Source organism: Larus michahellis, chromosome W (assembly GCF_964199755.1).
Source record: "Larus michahellis chromosome W, bLarMic1.1, whole genome shotgun sequence".
In the NCBI taxonomy this organism is placed as follows: Eukaryota; Metazoa; Chordata; class Aves; order Charadriiformes; family Laridae; genus Larus; species Larus michahellis.
In genome coordinates this window covers 4,378,735-4,395,478 of record NC_133929.1, presented here as the reverse complement: position 1 = coordinate 4,395,478, position 16,744 = coordinate 4,378,735, and the positions used below count along the sequence as shown (strand labels likewise).

General features: G+C 46.0%; 1 protein-coding gene across 5 annotated transcripts in view; it reads left to right on the top strand.

Annotated features, from left to right (window-relative positions):
* LOC141735561 (creatine kinase S-type, mitochondrial-like) overlaps positions 1-16,744 on the top strand; it is a 111,661-nt gene that overhangs the window by 47,982 nt on the left and 46,935 nt on the right. For all 5 annotated transcript variants that reach the window (XM_074568554.1, XM_074568553.1, XM_074568552.1 and 2 more), the window contains one exon: positions 14,450-14,535. In XM_074568554.1, coding sequence (XP_074424655.1) covers positions 14,450-14,535 — 86 coding nt within the window. The remainder of the gene's footprint in view (positions 1-14,449; positions 14,536-16,744) is intronic.

The following is a 16,744-nucleotide window of genomic DNA, read 5'->3' as shown; positions in this document are numbered from 1 at the left end:
GCCCCTGGTCTCTGAAGCCTGGGATTCCCAAAGGCTGGTCTTGCTAGTAAACACTGATGCATTTGGTACCTCAGCCTTTTCCATGTCCTGTGTCACCAGGTCCCCTACTCCATTCAGCAGCGGGCCCACATTTTCCTAACCTTCCTTTTTCTACTTATCTACTTCTGGAAGCTCTTCCTGTTGTCTTTGACATACCTGCCCAGATTCAGTTCCAGGTGGGCTTTGGCTTTCCTAACTGCATCTCTGCATGCTCAGACAGTATCTCTGTATTCCTCCCAGGTTACCCATCTCTGCTTCCACCCTTTGTATGCTTCCTTTTTGTGTTTGAGTTTGGCCAGGAGCTCCTTGTTCATCCATGCAGGCCTCCTGGGATCTTTGCCTGATTTCCTGCTCTTAAGCTTGGAGGAGGTGATCCTTGAATATTAACTAGCTTTCTTCGGCCCCTCTTCCCTCCAGGGACCTATCCCAAGGGACTCTGTCGTGGTTTGGGCCGGACTGGCCACTGAAAGGAACGGCAGATGCTCTCTGACCTCTCTCCCTTCAGAGAAGGGAGAGCATCTCCCTTCAGGGAGAGGAGGAAGAGAGAGAAAGAGACTTATGAGTTTAAAAGAAACTAAACTACTTTAATGAAATACTAATAATAAAAAAATAAAAAGAAAATAATGAAAAATATACAATATATACAAAACCATATCAAGCTCCCAGGATGACGATCATGTCACTAGCAGGCACTGGGAAAGTCACAGACTGGACTCAGCAACAGACGGGAGCTGAACTCAGGAACTGGATTCGGGAATGCACAGATCAGGATCAAGGGCAGACAAACAGACAAAGTCCTCCTCGGACACCAGCCATTGAAGAAAGCGGACTGACCCTTTGATCCCTCAGCTTTTATACTGAGCATGAGGCAGATGGGATGGAATACCCTGTTGGTCAGTTTGGGGTCACCTGTCCTGTCCGCTCCTCCCCGCAGGTACGACCCCTCTATGCTTTTTCAGTTTCTGACCCACCAACGGGGCACACAACAAAGTTAGCTGACCTTGGTTGTTATAGCAATAAGTCTAAGCAGGAGCCTCTCTGCCTACCATTCCTTGGCATAAATTATAAACAATCAAGTCTTATCACTCTGGGAGCGAACAATGTCTGAACGATATGCTGTTAATTTCAGAGAGTTTAGTTAGTTAGAAGAGGCTTAACTGAAAAGCAAAATTACTGAACAGAAAATTGGTTCTGTTCTACCTCAAACCAGGACAGACTCTTCCAAGCAGATCCCTGAAGAGGCCAAGGTCTGCTCTCCTGAAGTCCAGGGCTGTGAGCTTGCTTTTCACCCTCCTCCCTCCTTCCCCTCAGGATCCCGAACTCCACCATCTCATGGTCACTGCAGCCAAGGCTGCCTTTGACCTTCACATCCCCAACAAGCCCTTCCTTGTTGGTGAGCACGAGGTCCAGCAGAGCACCTCTCCTCATTATCTCCTCTGTCACTTGGGTGAGGAAGTTGTCATTGATGCTCTCCAGGAACCTCCCGGATTGCTTATGCCCTGCTGTGTTGTCCCTCCAGCAGATATGAGGGTGGTTAAAGTCCCCCAGGAGGACCAGGGCCTGCAAACATGAGGCTGCTCCTAGCTGTCTGTAGAAGGCCTCATCCACTTGTTCTTGCTGGTCAGGCAGCCTGTAGCAGAAACCCACTAAATGTCAAGGGGGATAATATCAGGCTTGCCCGTGAAGAGCTGTGGGACAATAAATCAAGGTTAGAAGTGCTAGCGAGGGCCTTTAGCCCTCTGAGACATGCTGGGTACACTGCAGCACACTTGAAGCCTTACGGAGATGAGCCAGGGGCTCCTGAGGTAATAGGAGCCAAGAGGGAAACACCGGTGAAATACCTCAAAGGAATTAAGGAGTGTTCCTCTAAGAAGGTGACACGGCCAACAGCCCAGCTGAAGTGCCTCTACACCAATGCACGCAGCATGGGCAACAAACAGGAGGAGCTGGAAGCCACCCTGCTGCTGGAAAGCTACGACCTAGTTGCCATTACTGAAACTTGGTGGGACGAATCCCGTGACTGGAGTGCGGCTATCGATGGCTACAGGCTGTTCAGAAGGGACAGGTGAGGAAGGAGGGGTTGCCCTCTACATCAGGAAATGGCTAGAGTGTGAAGAGCTGTCTCTGAAGAATAGCCACGAGCAGGTTGAAAGCCTATGGGTAAGAATTAGAGACCGAGGGAACAAAGGGAGCCTTGTGGTTGGTGTCTACTACAGGCCGCCTGATCAAGGGGAGCCTATTGTCAAAGCCTTCTTACTCCAGCTACAGGAGGCATCGCACTCGCAGGCTCTCGTCCTGCTGGGGGACTTCAACCACCCCGACATCTGCTGGAAAAGTAGCACAGAAAGCTGTAGGCAACCCAGGGGACTCCTGGAGTGCATCGAGGATAACTTCTTAAGCAAGGTAATAGACAGCCCTACCAGAAGGCATGCGATACTGGACCTGATGGTCACCAACGCAAGTAAGCTAATCGGTGACATCAAGATTGGAGGCCTGGGCTGCAGAGATCATGCACTGGTGGAGTTCATAGTCTTGAGGGATATGGGTCAGGAGAAGAGTAAAGTCAAGACCCTGAATTTTAGGAAAGCAAGCTTCCAGCTCTTCAAGGAGTTAGTTAATAGGACCCCCTGGGAAACTGCTCTCAGGGACAAGGGAGCAGAACAGAGCTGGCAGATCTTTAAGGACTCTTTAAGGTTCGAGACCACATGAAGAACCTGAACATACACAAGTCTATAGGACCTGATGAGATGCATCCCAGAGTCCTGAGGGAATTGGCTGATGTAGTTGCCAAGCCACTCTCCATGATATTTGAAAAGTCGTGGCAGTCAGGTGAAGTCCCTGGCGACTGGAAAAAGGGAAACATTGCAGCCATTTTTAAAAAGGGTAGAAAGGAGGACCCTGGGAACTACCGCCCTGTCAGCCTCACCTCTGTGCCTGGGAAGATCGTGGAACAGATCCTCCTAGAAGCTATGCTAAGACACATGGAGGACAGGGAGGGGATTCGAGACAGCCAGCATGGCTTCACCAGGGGCAAGTCCTGTCTGACCAACCTGGTGGCCTTCTACAATGGAGTGACTGCATCAGTGGACAAGGGAAGAGCTACGGATGTCATCTATCTGGACTTCCGCAAGGCCTTTGACACGGTCCCCCAAAACATCCTTCTCTTTAAGTTGGAGAGATACGGATTTGATGGGAGGACTGTTCGGTGGATGAGGAACTGGCTGGATGGTCGCATCCAGAGGGTAGTGGTCAACGGCTCGATGTCAAGATGGAGAGGGGTGACAAGTGGTGTCCCTCAGAGATCCGTACTGGGACCGCTGCTGTTCATCATCTTCGTCAATGACATAGGCAGTGGGATCGAGTGCCCCCTCAGCAAGCTTGCCGATGACACTGAGTGGTGAAGTCGACGTGCCAGAGGGACGGGATGTCATCCAGAGGGACCTGGATGAGCTGGAGAGGTGGGCCCGAGCAAACCTTATGAAGTTCAACAAGGCCAAGTGCAAGGTCCTACACTTGGGTCGGGACAATCCTCATCATCAATACAGGCTGGGGGATGACGTGATAGAGAGCAGCCCTGCGGAAAAGGACTTGGGGGTACTGGTGGGTGAAAAGCTGGACATGAGCCAACAATGTGCGCTTGCAGCCCAGAAGGCCAATCGCATCCTGGGCTGCATCAAAAGAACCGTGGCCAGCAGATCGAGAGAGGTGATTCTCCCCCTCTACTCTGCTCTCGTGAGACCCCACCTGGAGTACTGTGTCCAGCTCTGGAACCCTCGGCACAAGAAGGACGTGGGCCTGTTGGAATGGGTCCAGGGGAGGGCCACGAAGATGATCAGAGGGCTGGAGCCCCTCTCCTACGAGGACAGGCTGAGAGAGCTGGGGCTGTTCGGCCTGGAGAAGAGAAGGCTCCGGGGAGACCTTATAGCCGCCTTCCAGTACCTGAAGGGGGCCTACAGGAAAGCTGGGGAGGGGCTGTTTGCAAGGGCATGTTGGGATAGGACGAGGGGCAATGGGTTTAAACTAGAGCAGGGCAGGTTTAGATTAGACATTAGGAAGAAGTTCTTTACAATGAGGGTGGGGAGGCACTGGCCCAGGTTGCCCAGAGAGGTGGTGGAGGCCCCATCCCTGGAGACATTCAAGGCCAGGCTTGATGAGGCTCTGAGCAATCTGCTCTAGTTGAAGATGTCCCTGCTGACTGCAGGGGGGTTGGACTAGATGACCTTTAAAGGTCCCTTCCAACCCAACACATTCTATGATTCTATTCTATGATTCTATGATTCTATTCTATGATTTGAAAAGTTGTGGCAGTCTGGCAAAGTTCCTGCTGACTGGAAAAGGGAAAACACAACCCCCATTTTCAAAACGGGAAAAAAGGAAGACCCAGGGAACTACAGGCCGGTCAGTCTCACCTCTGTGCCTGGCAAGATCATGGAGCAGATCCTCCCGGAATCTCTGCTAAGGCACATGGAAAATAAGGAGGTGATTGGTGGCAGCCAACATGGCTTCACCAAGGACAAGTCATACCTGACGAACTTGGTGGCCTTCTACGATGTTGCCACAGCATTGGTGGATAAGGGGAGAGCAACCGACGTCATCTACCTGGACTTATGCAAAGCGTTTGACACTGTCCCGCAATGACATCCTGGTGTCTCAATTGGAAAGGCATGGATTTGATGGATGGACCACTCGGTGGATAAGGAACTGGCTAGGTGGCCGCACTCAAAGGGTTGCGGTGAATGGCTCGATGTCCAAGTGGAGACCACTGACGAGTGGCGCTCCTCAGGGGTCGGTACTGGGACCAGTGCTGTTTACCATCTTTGTCGGTGACATGGACAGTGGGATTGAGTGCATCCTCAGCAAGTTTGCCGACGACACCAAGCTGTGTGGCGTGGTCGACACGCCGGAGGGAAGGGATGCCATCCAGAGGGACCTGGACAGGCTTGAGAGGTGGGCCTGTGTAACGGGTTCTTTTTTGGAGAGATTCCAACATACAAACTGGAGCCCACACAAAGAAAAAAAAGGTTAACTCTGCTTTATTGTGAAGCCTTGCTACAGAGAAAAAAAGCAGTGAAGTCAGCTTTATTGAGAAGCCTTGCAAAGCGGTTCCCAAATGTCCCAAAAGTTACTTCAGAGAGTCTTACCAACCCATAGATCGTAGCAGCACCACTGAGCAGCAGGATAACAAGGAGCCCCATTGGTACGGCAGAGGGAGGCAAGGCACAGCGCGGTCAGGGCGTCCCCTGTATCTTCAAAATGCGCTCATGTCTCTCTCCCTCGCCCCGGCCTAGGACAGCCCCCTTATATCCTGCACCGGATTGAGTGGAAAAGTACAGGCTAGAGTCACTGCACGCGTGGCCAGCGCATGCAGCGAGCCTCACCAGACTCATGATCGGGCTTTGCTAACAGCGGCTGTCTGATACGTGACTACATTGTCGTACTCCCTTCTTCTTGTTTTCTTCTTCGAAGGTCAGGTTCTCATGGACACGCACAGAGTTTTTGCAAGTACATGCTCTGTTTGACTGCCTGAAAACAGCTGTTGCTCTTAAACTGAAATTCTCATGCAGATCTACCTTGTGATTTAAGTCTGAAGAAGCCTGCTATCACTTCTCATACGACGACAACAGAGCAATAGTTAGTTGCAGAAGCTTGACAAGTGATTTAGAGTGCAAGATGGAACAAAGCAACAGGTATGATACTGATGCCATGAAATGCCGAAGTTAACTTCCTCCACTCCTCTTCATCGTTGTGACTTCTGGGTGAACTTCAGGCCTCTGCTCTACTTCTTTATTCTTGCTGGCGCATCAAAAGTGTTAGCTTTGACTAGTCTCTGCATTCCTCAGTAACCCTGGGCCCCTTGTTTTGAGAGATAAGCTTCTACTACAAGGTTATATTGTCCTAAAGCATTCTGTCTTAAAAAATAGGAGATGAGTTCTGACATTTAGTACTACAACTGTTGCATCTGCTCTTTGTACAGCCTTAAGGCACCCAGTCTCCTAAATTAAGCTCCTACTCTAATTTACAGTTCTAATATATTAAGCCTCTACTTCAATTAGTTTACAGCTTTAATATGTCAAACCCTACTTCAATACCCATCCTAATTTACCAAAAATATTTCCCAACCATGTGTCCTTTATTTGGTCCTGCAGCTCATGTGTCGCTTCAGCTATCTTCTTCGTCTTCTGGAGGTTTTCCCAACTGATTTAACTGATTCCAGGAGGAGGAAAGGACCCCCGACAACCATATCTTGGCTTGTGCAAATCCGCTCAGCCTTTTTTACTGCCCGCACAAGTGATAACATACCTTTTTCCCAATTGGTATATCTCTGCTCAGTATCATTAAATGAATGAGAGGAGAATTCCGAGGGTCTATCAGGGCCTTCTGGTCCCCGTTGATATAAATTAGAACATGAGAACCATGTTCACTAAATCCCCACTCAGTCTGTATAGGAACTGTCTGGTGTATGGGGGCTAAAGACTGATATATGTGAAGTTCATGAATCAGCAAGTTCAAGGCTTCCTCATGCTGAGGGGTCCACTGCCAACCAACATTTTTCTTAATCAAATTATACAGGGGTCTGCAATTATGGAATGTCCTTCTTATTCTCCAGAGCTTTACCAGCTTCTATTTTTTCCAGGATATCAGCTGGTATAGCCACGGCTCCTCCTGACCACCAAACTCCCAAAAATTTAACTTCTTGACTTGGTCCCTGACATTTAGTGGGAGGGATTTCTAATTCCAATGACGTCAGTGTGTCCCAAACCTGACTAGACACTTCTCTGACTGCCTCGTCATTATCTCCACCTATTAGGATGTCATCAATGTGTTGGTACATGTTTATCCCATCTGGTACCTTTACCTCCTTCAATATTTTCGCTAGTGCATTATGGGCAATAGTGGGAGAATGTTTGTATCCTTGTGGGAGACGATTAAAAGTATATTGCACTCCCTCCCACGCGAATGCAAATTGAGGCTTATCTTCCTCCTGAAGAGGAATCATAAAAAACATATCCTTAAGATCTAAAGTGCACATCCATGTGTGATGGTAACTTGAATCTGAGTGACCAGGTCAGCAATATTAGGAACAGCAGCCGTAAGGGGCATTACATTGCTATTAAGCCTCCTGTAGTCAATTGTGAGTCGCCATCTACCGTCCGGTTTACGTACTGGCCATACCGGAGAATTATAGAGTGTGTCCTGATTATAATACCACAGGCTTCCAGGTCTTTAATTACTTCCCTGATTCCCGTTTTGGCTGTGGCTGCTAAAGGATATTGATTAACATTTGTTACCCGAGAAGGAGGCAGCCTAATGGCAATCTCCAGCCACCGGACCTCACACGGCGGGACTCCAAAGCTCCATACCGCGCCGTCTGGCAATCTCCAGACTTTGTTTGCTAATACATCAAATCCCAAAATGTTATTACGATAGGGACCAATGACTACTTTTATCTTAGTCATTCGGCTTTCTCCTGGAAGCCAGACACGCAATGCACCAATTGGTCTGATTTCACGGACTCCGGTCACTCCTATTACATTTATCTTCTTCTGGGTGGGGACTAATCCTATCCTTTTTGCTGTTTTTTCGGTGCTAACACTTATTTGAGCTCCAGTATCAATTAGAAAATTCACAGGTATTCGTCTGGGGCCAGTAGCTAAAACAATATGTGGTTCACTTAAATGGTTAGGCCATCCTAGGTTAGATATCACATGGGTGGGTTGGCCTAAAATACACACACACCCCCCCCACCCCCCCCGCGCTTTCTAGTTTTTTAGATCAATCAAATCCTTCCTTAAGTCTGAGAAAGGGTTCCAAGGGGCAGAGACGTTATCTTTCTGTGTTTTAACAGCATCAGTACATTCTGTAGCTTTGTTAATAGGCTGCTCCACCAAGTTTACCATTATACGAATATTCTCTGTGGACTGTCCATGTAACATTGATCGGGGTATTCCTAATGCTAACGCCTTTTCCACAATTCATAACGCTGAGGGTCAAAACGAGAACTGGTTTGTCTAGGAGGACGGGGATTATTATGCCCGACAAACCGTGCCTGACGGACCCGGCGCTGTGTATTTGAACCTTCCTCTAACCAACCCATGTCTCTACCATAAATCACTCTTTCTTGTAATAGTTCCCCCCAAGTTAAAACAGGCTGCCATCGCTGGTGGGGGTTGCGAGTATTATGGTCAATTGCCTGTGAAATTTTTTCCTTTAGGTTTTGCACATACATTTTCATAGCATCAGGGAGACCTCTAATCAGTGGTTTAAGGTGCAGGCTAGAGTCACTGCACACGTGGCCAGCGCATGCAGCGAGCCTCACCAGACTCATGATCGGGCTTTGCTAACAGCGGCTGTCTGATATGTGACTACATTGGCGTACTCCCTTCTTCTTGTTTTCTTCTTCGAAGGTCAGGTTCTCATGGACACGCACAGAGTTTTTGCAGCAACAGTACTGAGGTCCTTTTTCTCGGCACGTATACTGGGTTTGGTTCAACTAGTAATTTTCCGTCGTGTCTCACTTGGACCATCCCCTATTATCCCTTACACAGCCTGTGCGAACCTCATGAAGTTCAACAAGGCCAAGTGCAAGGTCCTGCACCTGGGTCGTGGCAATCCCAGGCACAAATACAGGTTGGGAGGAGAAGGGCTTGAGAGCAGCCCTGAGGAGAAGGACTTGGGGGTGCTGGTGGACAAGAAGCTCAGCATGAGCAGGCAATGCGCGCTTGCAGCCCAGAAAGCCAACCGCATCCTGGGTTGCATCAAAAGAAGCGTGGTCAGCAGGCCGAGGGAGGTGATTCTGCCCCTCTACTCTGCTCTCGTGAGACCCCACCTGGAGTACTGTGTCCAGCTCTGGAACCCTCAGCACGAGAAGGACATGGACCTGTTGGAACGGGTCCAGAGGAGGGCCACGAAGATGATCAGAGGGCTGGAGCCCCTCTGCTACGAGGACAGGCTGAGAGAGCTGGGGCTGTTCAGCCTGGAGAAGAGAAGGCTCCGGGGAGACCTTATAGCAGCCTTCCAGTGCCTAAAGGGGGCCTACAGGAAGGATGGGGAGGGACTCTTTATGAGGGAGTGTAGGGATAGGACTGAATAGTGGTGGGATGTGACTCAGGGCATTTTGTTTGTTAAAGGCACCATTCGGGTTTCCGGTTCTGATTGTAATGCAGTGTTGAGACCACCCCAGGCTGAGCCATTTCCACAGCTCCCCCCAAGTTATCTCTGCATAGATAGGCATCAATAAGCATCTGCCGAGGCGAGATGGAGCTGAGTCGAATGACAACTCCCTGCATCTCGCCTTTTGTGTTCTGAAACCGGTTTGGCCAGGTGCTCCCATTCAAACATCAAGGAGATTTTAAACACAGAAATAATGTAAAAAGAAGGTTTTTCTCCTCCAAGATGAGGTGGGTTTTTTTTGACTATATAGGCATTTATATAATATAGAATCATAGAATGGTCTAGGTTATAAATGGAAACATCTTCTTCTAAGCTAGGATACAGGTCTGTTGCAAAAAATTTGTCCGTATTAAAGTGATATAACTTTGAGCTTTAACCCAATAGTTCAATTAAAACTCAGTGAATAATCCTTGATTTCATCTATATCCAATTCCCTCCCCTATTTAAATGAGTTATCCGATTATTATAAACTGAATATACATACCCTATCTTATCCCAAGGTCTAGCATCCAGTGCTTTTTCACTGTGAGCAGCATTTTTGGAGCCCATCACTGGGAGCAGTCTAGAAAGCTTTAAAACAAATACCTTAAGTTTAACATAGGAATCTAGAGACACTCCAGTGAAGAAGAAAAGCACAACACAGCCCCTTTTTCTATAAAGACACAGTTTTATATGGGCAGAATCAACAGTGAAATAATCTACAAGAGCAGGAAAAGCTAAATGAAGACGTTCTAGCAGTATAAAATTGGTCCTTACAAATACATGTGAGAGAGGCTACAAGTGCTTCCCCAACATGAAAGTCCATGGGCCGGGCTGGACCATGAGCAGCTATTGGCCTCACTCAGTGGCTGCAGCACATCTGTGGCGTCTTTCGACTCTTGGCCTTCTTAATTACGCTACCAAAATTCACTGTTTCCATGCTGTTTTCACTTGCTAATTAAAGAGTAAGGTGTGTCGTTTTCTCTTTGTATTGTCTAATTTAAACTAATGTGCCACTAGAGGGAGCATACATCTGTATCTGTATCTTGGGCACGGTTGCTGGTGCATCAAGCAGCCAAGCGTATATCAGGCAGTCCTTATCCGGGGGCCACAGCCTTTTCAAACTCCTTCAGTAAATCTACGCTAGAGACCATTCCTTCTTTATTACTTGTCTTTAATATTTTTGTCTCTCTAGAGGAATTTCCTGTTTGCATTTTGCTCATTTTCCAGGGCTTTGCATCCACTACAGGGAGGTATGCACAAAGAGTATATTGATTTTATTAAACTCCGTCACTGCCAGTGAGAGCAAACAAAGATTTAGAAATAGAGTGCATTTACTGCAGGTAAAAATAATCGATGAACACCATTTAAGAGCCACTTTTAATAAGATGGGAAATAAAATCAGAGAGACTCGGGATTTCATTTTAAAACGAAAAATAACAAGATTGCTGATGAAGTTAAAGTTCAATGACAAAACTAGGACCCATTTGTTACAGCAACATGCTGCCATTGAGCCAGTAGAATAAAAACCACTGCCAAACCTGATTCAAACAGCCAGAAAGGGCTACTAGAAAAAGACAACATTGGCCCAAGGATAAGGAAGATAAAGGCAATTAGGGATCACACAGGTGTCATACACATCACATAGCAATTTCAGATATACATATGCTATGTATTGATTAGACAGTATTTTATGAATTTTTCCATCCCTGGAAACATTCAAGGTCAGGTTGGACATGGCTCTGAGCAACCCGATCTAGTTGAAGATGTCCCTGCTCATGGCAGGGGGATTGGACTAGATGACCTTTAAAGGTCCCTTCCAACCCAAACTATTCTATGATTCTGTGATTCTACAATGTCTCCCATACCTGTATGCTCTTTAATTCTTACCTATAAGCTCTCAGAGGCTCATCATCCATCCCCAGACAGAGCTCCATACGTTCCAGTTGTTCTCTAACTTAAAGGGCAACTCCCCCTCCTTGTCTTCCTGTACTGTCTTTCCTAAAAAGCCTGTATCCCTCCATTGCAACACCCCAGTCTTGGTAGCCATGCTACAACATCTCTGTGATCTCAACAGGCTCATAGCCCTGCAACTGTGCACAGATCTCTAATTCCTTATGTTTATTCCCCATGCTGCATGCATTAGTGTACAGGCACTTTAGAGAGGCACCCCAGCATGCTAATTTCCCAGAAAGGATTTTGAGGATTTCTTGTAGACACTTCCTTGCTTACATGCAAATGCTGTATGTTACCCCACTTAAGCCCCATTTTTTTGGTTTTGGGTTCCTTTTCTGTCACCCCAGGCCCCCCTCCTTGTCTTCCTTGCCTCTTCGTTATTGCTAACAGCAATTTACTCTTCTTTATTGACAACAGCTCCTGCCTGACTTCCCCTTAGGCATGGCTGGGAAAACTTTACTGTTTTACTCTTGCAGCTTCAGATATGACCTTCTGCCTCAGCCAGCATGGCTCTGAGTTGGTGGATTGCCTGGATGCAAGCTGGGAGCTCTGCGATACATCCAGTACTGACACCATCTCCATTTACTCTCATTTATTTTTATCTTTGGCTTTCTTCGGTGTACATGCTTTTCTGTGTAGCTAAGGAAGATAATCACAGCATAAACCCAGTAGTTAATGGCCTGTCGATATTTTTAGCATGATGGCAAATTGTCCAGAGTCTATATTTTGACTAAATACACACTGTGCAGATCAAAAAAAAATCATTTATGTTCCACGTAGGAAGGTCTCCGTCAAATCAAAAATATATGGCTATTGCCACCTCTTTGTCCAATTTATAAAGTCAATTCAGGAATCTATTTTGGTTATTTCCTTTAGAAAATATTCATATTTTCTATATTAGTAACAATTTAAACTACTAGTATAACATTGAGATAAATATTACATATTTTCTGTATTCTAGACTGTCAGAGTGTGGGGTTTTTACTATAAATTTTAAGTCAAAACTACACTAATTTTAATTTCTCCAAAATGATTGTAGCAAACTGCATCCAGGTCAATTTTTCCCAGTCCCATAACTGTGTTTAAGGACTTCAAGGATCGGGTCCATAACAATAGTTTTCATTGTCACAGAGATAAGAACACAAGGATTTTCATCATGGATTTTGTTGCATCATCTCATTATTCAGTTCCTGCAGAGACATGTTTGAGAGGATCAAAGTTTCCAAGTGTTTTCATGGCAAAACTGGGCAACAGTCAACTATTTTGAAAATCCATAACAGGGATTCATACTGAGACTTTTAAAAATGCAAAAATCTAGAAGATTGCTTAAAAAAAAACCCAAAGATTTAATGTGCATTTTAAACATCCTCTGGTTGCCCAGAGAGGTGGCGGATGCCCCATCCCTGGAAACATTCAAGGTCAGGTTGGACGGGGCTCTGAGCAACCTGATCTAGTTGAAGATGTCCCTACTCATGGCAAGGGGGTTGGACTACGTGACCTTTAAAGGTCCCTTCCAGCCCAAACTATTCTATGATTCTATCCAAAGGAATGGCTGTACCTTGTTAGCTATATTCATAGCGCATTAATCCATAACATCAACCAAAAGGGAGCTGATGAAATAGCATAACTATTTATAACCTTGCAACTAGGTGTTACACTCTGGATTAACCAGGAGTTAAGAATTTATGTAAGATCAGTAACTTTTTTCATTGAATGTCCTTGTCAATATGATTATTGACAAGATACTGATTACCTATCTTAGGTTTTAGTTCATTGCCTTCTTCAGCAGAAGAGAGCTCTTCAAGAAGCACAGATCAAAATAAGAGCGCTGAGAACATAATTCCTTCATGGTTTACTGGTTAAGCTCTTTGGGAAGTGGAACAGGCTTCCCTGATTCAGCATTTTGCCTTGTTTTGCTTGTTTTCACAGTAATGCAAATTTATGAAAATCAGGGCATTGAATGTTGCAACCTCAGAGTCCGTCTTTAACTCATATCATTGCTTACTTCCTTCAGTATTTTAGGATCTTGAACCTCTAAGATGTCAGTCTTTCTGCCAAACATTAATAAGCACCGTTTGATTTCTGTAAACTCAAGTCAGTGAGAGCTGAATAGCATTCAACACAGGAGGCATTCAGTAGTTTGCATATTTGGGCCATAGGCATGTAAGGGAAACTAATAGTGCTCGGCTGATTTCTTGCAAAAGTAGGATTTTTTCTCTGAAACAAAAATGCAGCATGGAGCAAATTGAGGAAATAAATGTTGTGTCCCTTATGATGAGCAGAGAGAACTCTCTCTTTTTTTTTCTGTATGGTTGGTGTTTGGGCTGCATCATGCCCATCACAGGGCATTCAAAGATGAAGGCCTAAATTTCTCAATTGAGGAGGAAAAAAGGTAAAGCTTATCAACTAGACGATCTTTAAGGTCCCTTCCAACCCAACCCATTCTATGATTTGATGATCCTATGATTCTATGAACTTGTCTACCTTGTCATATTTATTCTGGGTAGCTTGCCACCCTATTCTCAATTAAATCCTGACAAAAAACCCACAACATTTGATATGACAGCATTTGAGGAATTAAGAACTAATAATTTTTCAGCACACACATGAAAATCAATACTTATTTGCTTGGGAAAAAAACCCAGCCAATTGAAAACAAAATTATTTGGAATGCGGCAAGTCTGTGGCACACCAAGTGATACATTTATTAAATCAGAAATTGAACCTCCGATTCCTCACTGAACCGAGGAAAAGAACAAGTCTGTGATTCCAAAAGATCAAGCTTAGCACCGATTTAATTCCTACCTTGATTCATGCTCAAAATAAACTGCTACGTCTCTATGCTGGAGAAATCTCTTTTCAGATCTAGCATTGGATATTTTGCTATCTTTAAGGACTCATTGCCTTCTCCTACCCTGAAATTTGTCTGTATGCAGATGCACATTTCTGGTTTTAGTGGTTAAGTCCCTCCACAATCCCCTCTGTTGTGTGTATGTGGTATTAGGTCCTTCCTCTCTACAATTCAAAAATGTTTTTTGGCAAAACTTAAGTCATATTACCAGTGTCAGTGAGACTCTCCAAGAACCTGCCCTCTAAGAAAGTCACCTGGGTAAAGTGCTTTTAGTTTTCAGTCAGGCAGGAACCAGGTTCACAAGCCATGCTATGTGATTTACTTGTATCGATTACCTTCATATTAAATGCATAAGACAGTGTTATACTGCTTCTCTGAATAAACTTCAACTTTGGTTTGTTTTTTCTCTTTCTCTGTTTGTCTTTCTCTCTCTGGTCCCATTTTGGCATCCAGGATCATTTTCTCTTTGACAAGCCAGTGTCCCCTTTGCTAACATGTGCTGGGATGGCACGTGACTGGCCAGATGCCAGAGGAATCTGGTATGTTGTGTGACATGTAGAAGCTTGTGTCATGTTTGAAAGACCATATTACAAGTCTCCTCGCTTGTCCTAACCCCACAGTCACTCTGCACTGATACTCACAGCATGTTCAGTTTGTTTTTACAACTTTTTTGCAGTGCTTTTAATAATTAAATTTTTAAAAAAAAGTAAGACCTTTATATTCATATAGGCGGCGCAGGGGCACGGGGAATGGGGCTTGCGGTCAGTTCATCACACGTCTCTGCCACTCCTTCCTCTTCATACTGTTCCCCTGCTCCAGCGTGGGATCCCACCCACAGGAGACAGTCCTTCACAAACTTCTCCAACGTGGGTCCTTTCCCCCGGGCTGCAGTTCTTCACGAGCTGCTCTAGCATGGGTCCTTTCCACAGGGTGCAGTCCTTCAGGAACAGACTGCTCCAGCATGGGTCCCCTGCATTTTTTTTTGCAATTTTTGAAATGATTAATTAATTAAAAATGTACAACCTTTATATTCATATAGGCAAAGATGCAGCAAAGATGCAGCAAAGATGCAAGGGTTGTTGAAGTGTTAGAAACCATGGAAGTGCTTGAAAGAAGTCACATAGGAATTAGGGCTTCTCCCACAAAAAAGGTGGCAAGATCAATAGCCCACCTGAAGTGCATCTACACCAACGCACGCAGCATGGGCAACAAACAGGAGGAGCTGGAAGCCATTGTGCAGTGGGAAAACTATGATATAGTTGCCATCACAGAAACATGGTGGGATGCAATACAACTGGAGTGCTGGAATGGATGGCTATAAACTCTTCAGAAGGGACAGGCAAGGAAGGAGAGGTGGTGGGGTAGCTCTGTGTGTTAGGGAGTGTTTTGGCTGTCTAGAGCTTGACGATGCTGATGAAAGGGTCGAGTGTTTACAGGTAAGAATCGGGGAAAGGCCAACAAGGCAGATATCATGGTGGTCTTCATCCAACGAGGATGAAGAGGCAGATGAAATACTCTATAAGCAGTTGGGAGAAGTCTCACAATCGCTATCCCTTGTTCTCATGGTGGAATTTAACTTACCAGATGTCTGCTGGAAATACAATACAGTGGAGAGGAAACAGTCTAGGAGGTTCCTGGAGTGTGTGGAAGATAACTTCCCAACACAGTTGGTGAGTGAGCTAACTAGGGAAGGCACCCCACTGGACCTGTTGTTTGCGAACAGAGAAGGACTTGTGGGGGATGTGAGGGCTGGAGGCTGTCTTGGGCACAGCAATCATGAAATGGTAGTTTTCAATTCTTGGAGAAGCAAGAAGGGGGGTCAGCAGAACTGCCACCTTGGACTTCCAGAGGGCAGGCTTTGACCTGTTTAGGGGCCTGGTTGACAGAGACCCTTGGGAGGCAGTCCTGAAGGGCAAAGTAGTCCAAGAAGGCTGGACGTTCTTCAAGAAGGAAATGTTCAAGGTGCAGGAGCAGGTCATCCCTATGTGCCAAAAGACGAGCCCGCTGGGAAGAAGACCAGCCTGGCTGAACAGAGAACTTTGGCTGGAACTCAGGAAAAATAAGAGAGTTTATGACCTTTGGAAGAAGGGGCAGGCAGCTCAGGAGGACTACAAGGATGTTGTGAGGTTACGCAGGGAGAAAATTATAAGGGTCAAAGCCCAACTAGAACTTAATCTGGCTACTGTCGTAAAAGACAATAAAAAATGTTTCTATAAATGCGTTAGCAACAAAAGGAGGGCTAAGGAGAATCTCCATCCTTTATTGGATGCGGGGGGGAAACATAGTGACAAAGGATGAGGAAAAGGCTGAAGTACTTAATGCCTTCTTTGCCTCAGTCTTTAATAGTAAGACCAGTTGTTCTCTGGGTCCCCAGCCCCCTGAGCTGGAAGACAGAGACATGGAGCAGAATGAACCCCCCATAATCCACAGGGAAATGGTGAGTGACCTGCTGCACCACTTAGACATGCACAAGTCTATGGGGCCTGATGGGATCCACCCAAGTGTACTGAGGGAGCTGGCGGAAGCACTCACCAAGCCACTTTCCATCATTTATCAGCAGTCCTGGCTAACCGGGAGGTTCCAGTTGACTGGAAGATAGCAAATATGATGCCCATCTACAAGAAGGGCTACAAGGAGAACCCGGGGAATTACAGGCCTGTCAGTCTGACCTCGGTGCCGGGGAAGGTTATGGAGAAGCTCACCTTGAGTGCTATCACGCAGCACGTACAGGACAACCAGGTGATCAGG